The sequence below is a fragment of the Papaver somniferum genome, unplaced genomic scaffold (genome assembly GCF_003573695.1).
Source record: "Papaver somniferum cultivar HN1 unplaced genomic scaffold, ASM357369v1 unplaced-scaffold_76, whole genome shotgun sequence".
Lineage (NCBI taxonomy): Eukaryota > Viridiplantae > Streptophyta > Magnoliopsida > Ranunculales > Papaveraceae > Papaver > Papaver somniferum.
The window spans coordinates 1,785,173-1,793,840 of record NW_020650526.1 but is presented as its reverse complement, the minus strand read 5'-3'; the positions used below and the strand labels follow the sequence as shown (position 1 = coordinate 1,793,840).

Genomic DNA, 8,668 nt, shown 5'->3' with positions numbered 1-8,668 from the left:
GGCCACCATTCAATCCTAGATGCAAATCCTAGCTGTCCAAGGTCGCCAGACAACACATGGTAACCTTTGGCCTAAAACCCTAATTTTGGCCACGCCAAGGCATGCCATGCCACATGTGCCAATGGCATGCCAACCACCTTGCCGCGCCATACCATGTCGGCCTTCCCTATGCGGCTACCAAAACGAAGGCGTGCGAAGATCAACGGCCACCCTTCAATCCTAGATGCAATTCCTAGACGTCCAAGGTCGACAAACAACGCATGGTAACCTTTGGCCCAAAACCCTAGTTTTGGCCACGCAAAACCGCGCCAAGGCATGGCATTCCAACCACCTTGCCGCGTCATACCATGCCGGCCTTTCCTATGCGGCTACCAAAACGAAGGTGTGCGATGATCAATGACCACCTTTCAATCCTAGATGCAAATCCTAGCCGTCCAAGGTCGCCAGACAAACCATGGTAACCTTTGGCCCAAAACCCTAGTTTTGGCCACGCCAAACCGTGCCAAGGCACGCCATGCCACATGTGCCAATGGCATGCCAACCACCTTGCCGCGCTACACCATACCGGCCTTTCCTATGCGGATGCCAAAACGAAGGCCCGCAACGATCAACGCCATCTTTTCATCTAAGATGCAGATCTTAGCCGTCCAAGGTTACCAGCTAACGCATGGAAACTTTTGGCCCTAGTTTGGTCGCGCCTAAACAAAGCCAAAACCCTAACTTTTGGCCGCGCCTAAACCAGGCCATATTAAAGCCATACCGAGCATGCTTGCATGCCACTGGCCACCAAACGAAAGGTTGTAATAATCAACGGCTATCTTTCCTCCTAAAATGCAAAATCTCGATCGTCGAAGGACACCAAGCCGGCAAGTCTCCCAAGATCGACTTGCCATACGACAACAACATGCTACATGTTTTCCATGAAAACGTTCGAGACATCAACGCATGTCACAAACTGGGGGATGCCCATTGGGTATTGGTTTGGCGGTTTTACAGCATTCGGCGTACACTACGCCCGTTATAAGAAAGTGTCATAAGGATGAGGCGGTTAGTAAATACAGGTAGTAATGGTGAAACGCTTTCTTTTATGGAACATCAATTCCATGCGTTACCGGTTACCACCTCCTCCCATTTACTCACCCGTTTTTCATTTCTTAATGAGACCAGAGTACGTTTCGCTTCGACTTGTATAAATAGGCATTACCTATTTCCACCGAACGAATGGCTCAGGTCAGGAGCATACAACACTCAGAAAACATTTGCTAGATTTCCATCTGTTAGCTTCCCACTTTCTGATACAAGTCGTAGAAAACAACTACTCTTCCAGAATCTACTATTCTGGTCTCAACACTTTCTTCGCTTCCCTCCCCAAAACCAACCCTTCTCCTTCACTTTGTGACCGAAGCAAGTATGGAACGGCCATTTCTTGGTTTAGGCCGGATTTGTACAAATTGATCTCTCGAATCTAAAGTACTCCCTTGCAGTACATTGTTTAGGGTTTAAATTCGTTTCTCACTCATACACCCGAAATTACCAAAATCAGCAGAAATCGTTTTCACCCTCAAATACGCACCTAAAAGAGTGTGTTCCCTAAGACATATTTACGATACTTCTAATGTTGCGTTTACAGCAATATAGCCATAAAAATATGATGAACTGGAAAAAGAAGAAAAGTGGAGGAACGCTACGAAAAAAGAAATATGGCTAATCAAGAAAAATAAGACACGGGAGCATATTAACCGACCGGTTGGCAAAGAAGTAATTCGTCAAAAATTAGCGTAAAAGACAAATAACAAAAATGGCTTGGTTCAAAATAACAAGGCAAGATTAGTGGCAAAAGGACATTCCAAACAACAAAGAATTAATTATAATGAGATATTTATTCCCGCCGCTCAGTCGAAAATGAACAGTGAAAGCCTGCCAAGCAGACGGGCTCCCACATTTCTTAAGGAAATTCAACATCACAAATTAAAAGGGGGTGTTAAAGATAATTACTAATTTGTGATGTTGTGTCTTTAGAAATTTCCAGAGTACTCATAATCTAGGCTAAGTCTGTACCAGAAGATGGCTAGACTAGGGATGCATAGGAACCATCCCGTCCCATGTAACCGTACCGGAACCGCAGGAACCGTACCGGTACCGTCCCAGAACCGCGGTCAGATGGGACAGGTACAAGTACCAAAAACTGGTACTGTGGCTAGAGTAGGTACGAGTAACGGTTCTATGCTATTCCCGTCCCTCTCGTAGTACCGAGGATCTCTATCCGTTGAAATTAGGGTTAAATCCTAGCCGTTGATAGTAGGGGTTATACCCTTTATCTATCTTATTCTCCTCATTTCTTTTTCCCTCTCTTAGGTTTTGATTTTCCTCTCAGAGAAGAGAAGAGAAGGGGCCATCTTCGACGCACCACCATCTTCTAAGTTCTAATCATCGTCGACGCACCACCATCTTCAGTATAGATTTACTTGTAAGTCTTTTGTAAATCGATTTTAGGGTTTGTTCATCATCGGTATTAGGATCTTAGGGTTTCAAAATAGATTTTAGGATTTGAATTTGTTGATCGATTATAAGATTCATTGTTCTAATATGATTTTTTTTTTCGATTTTAGGGTTGGAACTTGGAAGAATTAATCATCAGTTTGTTCATCAGTTGATACAAACATCAGGTATTGGATTTGATTTTCTGATTCTGAATTTAGCTAGGGTTTTGTTTTAACTTGTATTTGATTTTCAATTGTTCTTCAATATGGGGTTAGGGTTTGTATCCTTTTTTCTAGATTAAGGAAGAAATTTTAGCTTGATTAATGGCTGGGACTATGGAGTCTTATTGGATCTTTTTGTTTTTGTCTGTTTGATTGCTTGTGGTCATTCTTTTTTCTTTAATTTGAATAGTTTTGGAGATGGAATAGATGAATGTGCAATAATCTAGTCTGATTGATATGGAGATAAATGAATTAACATTCTACTGAGTTACACTGGTGAAAATATCAGTTAACTATAACATTTTTCACTCATAATTTGGTGTACCTTCTTATTTGTTGCCTGTATGGATACGATGGCCCTTTTATACTTTCAGAGATATCCATTGTATATATTTCAGATGGATGAGCTCTCAGTTTAACACTTTAATTTGTTTTTTCATTTCAGATGGATGCAATACAACTCAAAGTCAAGCTGCAACTGAAGTTGGTTCCTCTATTCCCCATACATCTGTACCTGCACCTTCTGTTGATGCTCAACAAGCTGCACAAGGAGATCCAACTGAAGCTACAACTACTGCTGGTGATGTAGCCGCGAATCCGAAAGTCAGTTCAAAAGTTTGGGCGGATTTTATAAAGTTAGAGATAAACAATGGGAACAATGTAAGCATTGTAAGAAGAAATTCAAAGCCGGGAGTCAAAAGAACGGTACTTCTGGTTTATGGAAACATTGGAGGCATTGCACCCAGAATCCTAATAAGAAGAAGTTGTTGGTGTTTGAACCACAAAATCCAGGTGAGGATAGTAAATTAGCTGCATCTAATTATAGTCAGGAAAGGTGTAGAAGGGCTCTTGCTAGGTTTATTATTGTTGATGAGATATCATTCAGAATGGTTGAAGGTTAAGCGTTTAGGTCCTTAATACAAGTGTTGGAGCCTAAATTCAAAGTCCCGAGTCGTATGACCATTTATAGGGATTTGTTAAACCTGTATGTACCAGATGATAACTCTAAGGATGAGGAAGGTAATATAATCTTTTCTTTGTTTGATTATGATTTCTTTGAATCAACGGTTGATTGATGTATTAGTTGTTGCTTGGTTCGCTGCCTTTTGCACGTATTAGACTAACTTCAAAACACTCACTAACTAAAATATAAATTGTTGTTGCAGACATCTTGGGTGTGGTTCAACGGGAGTCTTGGATGCTTGATGCTTGGAGATGGAGTTCGTTTTTTGTCGCGGCAAACTTAAGGGGTCAATTCCCAAAGTCGAACTGCCGAAATGTTGTTTTTTGCTTTGCTTTCTGTTTTTTCTACTTGAAGTATCAAATATTTGATGTTGTTGAACTTAGAAGTTTAAATATTTTTCTTAAAGTATGAATTCAGGTCTTAAAACTTAACAATTAAAGTTTTTAAACTTAGAACTTTCAAGATTTTTTGCTTTGCGTTTTTTTTTTACATACACTACAGGTAAAGAACCGGTCCCGTCACGTCCCGTACCGAATTAAACAGGTACATGTCCCATCCCGTCCCGTACCACACAAGGTACAGGTACCGGCCATAGGGAGGTATAGGTACTGAGCTAGGCAAAAACCCCTCCCGTCCCATGTGCAGCCCTAGGCTAGACCAGTCATGTAATATCTAGAGTATTCTGTCTCTAGATTGTTCCAGTGAAGTCGGTCAATGGTGAGTGTAATGAAAGATCTAGATAGAGATTAGAAGAACTATCTAGAGAAATATATGGTCGGTGGACAAAGCCTATAAATAGGCAGTCGATGGAATCATTTGGACAATCCAAAACTCAAGTGAGTAAAGTGTGAGTGAGAGCGAGAGCTAGAGTAAGTAAGAGCCAAAATTGCCTTTGTAAACAGACGTGTAAGCCAAAGTTGCTGCACCAATCCTCTTGTAACATTTCCAAGTTCAATTAATTAAAGCCTCACTTTTCTTAAACAACCTCTTTTCCTAAATCAATTTCCATAAACCCATCACACTTTGAGCCAACAGCAGGTACGATGATGGTAGCTTCTTCACCTGTGATATTTGTGTAGAAAATGTTCCATTAAACGCAAAATTCAAAAACGTATGTTTTCATAACTACTTTGAGTCAAGACAACATGTCACAAAACAAATGCCCTAGTACCAACTGCAGTGTTGTTTTAGATACTCTGTCATGTCGTTCAATCCTCTCCGAAAACGTATTCGAGAAGTGGTGCCGTGTTCATTGCTCATTGCGAAACCGCACTACTCTTAGAATCATCAAAAGGTGGTTTTGCTTATGGAAGATCTTACTGCCCTTATCGAGATTGTTCTGAATTGGTTTTGGATGAATGTGTTGAAACTAATAGTACTACCAGGGTGACTAAATCAAACTGTCCTAACTGCAAAAAGCTCTTCTGTTTTCATGGTTCCATGGAAAGAGAACCATAGTTGTACTGATAGAAGTGAGACTATTGACAGTAGTGATGTTTTGTTCATAGAGAATGTTAATCACAACAAGTGGGTACGGTGTCCGTCGTGCAGCCATTATGTTGAGCGCAACCAGGGATGTAGTTCCATTACATGCAGGTAATTAAGACTTTTGAGTAACATGTGCTTGTGTACTTCAGCACTTGATCATTAATCTAAATTCTTTACAATAATGAATCATTATTCTACTCTTAATTGTCTGTTCTTATTTGTTTTCTTTTCTCCTTTTGCAGATGTAAAACCAGATTTTGTTATAATTGCGGAGAACGGATTTGTATATGCAAAAACAGAATACGATGCTGGCAAATTCTCATATAATGCATATATAAACCTGTTAGTGTATTCTGACCAAGAATTCACGCTATGTAAATATCGATGTTAATCACTTACAAATGTCGAATTTTCAGGCGAATTGAGAAAATCGGAAGGGCAGCGTTGTATAACATGCGATGGCGGCCAAATGCATTGACGACCTCTAAATTTAATTTCGCAGACTGTGTGCAATAAGCATTGGAAGGTGTACGTCTGACCATGCATTGGAGCTTACTATTCTATTTTTCTCATTCATCATGCCGGTGATAAAACTTGGTCAAAATAAAGCTACTGGAAAACTTCAACTAAATGTAAGAGCCAAACATGATCGTTTCCACTACCTGATTCTTTGTTGTTTTTAATTTTGTTTAAGCAATATCCTAGTGTTTTGATCATATGCAACTTAAAAAAAAAAAAAAAAAAGGATTATCGCTTTCTCGATGTACAAGAAATAAAAGGCTGCTATGAGTTATCAACAAATGTAAGTAATCCGCCTCAACTTGACCTAAGAGATGTTTATACAAAGCTCCTGGTGGTCTCCTAAACCTGTTAGTAGTAAAGACTAAAGAGGAAGGGAACCTCGGCTGGCTTGGTGAAATTATATAAGATACTTTGGGCAATCTACATAAATCTATGAATTTCTTATTTTATTTTTTCCTCAAAGCTCACTAGGAGATTTTATTCATAAAAAAGAAGAAAAAAGAACAAGGGGGGGACTGGACCTGACCTCGAGAAGGGAAAAGAAGCGGATTTTCCTAAGGTTTCTCCAAACATAAACTTCTACAAACTGTGGTTGCAAACGTCTGTAGCTTTGTTGGTGATAAAGATTTCTCCGTTGGTCTTCGGGATTTAGTTACGTTTCTTTAAGAAAATCACTGAAGAACATGTTTTGCTTGCAGAAACTAAAGAGACTTGGTTCCAAATGCGATTAACCAAACAATATACTAGTTAATAACACGATCTTTCTCAACTCCCGGAAGCACCAACATACTCGTTGATGATAGGTGACCAACAAATCACAGATACGAAGAGCACAATGGGAAAAGGGAGAAAATCACAGAACTAATAGGAATAGGTTGTATGGGAAAATAAATTGTTTCCTTTATTCTTTCGCAGTTAAGAGCTTGAACATAAAAGAAACAGAGACAGCTATATTTCCCAACCACATATTCCCACTATACCTGGGAGTCTAATCTCCCATTTCCAATCAGCCGTCAATATACTACAAAACCCGTTTCTACTATTTCAGACTAAAATGAAACCCATACCAGCAGATCTCCTCTTATATAGAGGTGAACTGGGTGGGTATATGAGTGAGACAGCAGGCGGATGATATATAATAACAATAAAGGAGTATCAGGATAGAAATTGCTGGGATCTCCATTCGTGTCTGGCAGTAGATGATATATAATGAATGGGAGATTTGGCATATTTCTTGCCTTAGGCTCAGGGAATTACTTAAAAATATTCTAAATTAAATTCATGATTAAACTGGTTGATCAAAGTGAAGCATGTGAAGGCATAAAATAAGAACCTATCTGATGAGCCTGGAGAATACATAAGAGCTCCTAATTTGCTTCTAGATGAAACACCTGAATCAGTCTTTGGAAAATATAAAACTTACAAGCAAATCCATCAAACAAGATACCTTGTAATCATAAGCACCCCTGTATGGCCGAACTAGAACATAATAAAGAAAATAAAGCAAGACTCTTGTTTTTCCGCACTAATTACACTACCATACAAAACACTACTAACTACCATAAAAAGAAAAAAAAAACAATCAAACATCTTATAACTAGAACATCCCAACCTTGACACATTCATAAACAGATACTACTGGTTGTTTATTACGAAGGAAACACATGTAATACAGATGAAAAAGTGATGTTTCAGTTCCTTAATATTTTCTGCTTTCATTATCTTACTCTTCTACATCAGTGTCACTGGTATTGTCAGCATCACCACCGAAGCTGAAGTAGTCGTTTTCATTCGCGTCTTGTGTTTGTACCCATTGTAGCCATTGTTCTCTTTTTTCATAACTTTCCTTCACAGTTTCCACAGATATATAAGCACCCGAGTTTAGGGAAACCAGGCTCTCCACATAGATAGAAGTGCAAAAATGGTGACACTCCACTTCCTCGTAGAACTTAATAGTAAACGTTTCCTGTTTTGGGTCATCCATTATCAAATGAAAACCAGCGTGAACCTTGTGAAGTCCTAGTAGAATACTACCATTCTCTAATTTATGTAAGGGCATCAAATATGCTTCGAATCCAAAAATTTGTTCTGGGTGAATTGTGAAAAGTTTAGTCCAAGAATCTTCTGTTTCGTATTTCTTAAACTCCCACAACTCCCACACTTCATCATCATTACCTAATAAGCATAATGACCCATCTAAAACACAAAGACTTATTTCGTACATTTCATCTGTCAAGTTAGGCAGTGCTATCTCTTGGATAATCTAGTTAGGCAGTGCTATCTCTTGGATAATCTCTTGTGCTAAATCAAAAGAAATGATAACACTCGAAGCACCAGTGGTACGTACAACGATCCAGTGAAGAGCTCCATTAACAGGCACCCGTGCCATATCAGCCATTGGATCATAAACATCATAAGGGATTTTTCCAATTCCTCTCCATGAGTTCGATCCTAATGTGTAAACTTGAACCTCGGACCAAAAACCCTCAAAAGAATCGCAGCTCATTAGACTCACCACTTTGAAATCTTCAATCTCGTAATCATAACCAAATCCACATTCAAAACGTCTCATGCCGTTTAGTGACTCAGGTGGTGTAACCGGTAATTCTTTATATTCATTTGTAGCCGGATTCCAAATGCAAACATGACTTGTCGCAAGCCAGCCCTCGCAAACAAACCAAACCAATCCATCACAATATCCCAAACATTGAACTCCTCTGGTTTCATATTTAAGGGGATAATCGACATTCACGAGACCATTATCTGTAGACAACGATAGATTATAACCTATGGTTTTAATGCTATCGCTATCCTGACGAAGCATAAGACTTAATTTGTTCATTTCAACTGCATGTTTTAGGTGCATTTTAACAAATTTAGTGTCTTTCAATAAGTTGGACCAAGCTTTGTTTACGCACCTGAATCGCCCAATCGATTTCACGGGCAACCTAACCAATATGTCTAACATAATATCTTCTGGGATGTTCACCAT

The 8,668-nt window shown here is 39.2% G+C and overlaps 1 protein-coding gene across 1 annotated transcript; it reads right to left on the bottom strand.

Moving 5' to 3' along the window:
* Positions 1 to 7,939: 7,939 nt before the first annotated feature.
* Positions 7,940 to 8,668, bottom strand: LOC113344369 (F-box/kelch-repeat protein At3g23880-like). The gene has a single exon (XM_026588361.1). It carries the CDS (start codon positions 8,666 to 8,668, stop codon positions 7,940 to 7,942), a length of 729 nt encoding a protein of 242 aa, XP_026444146.1.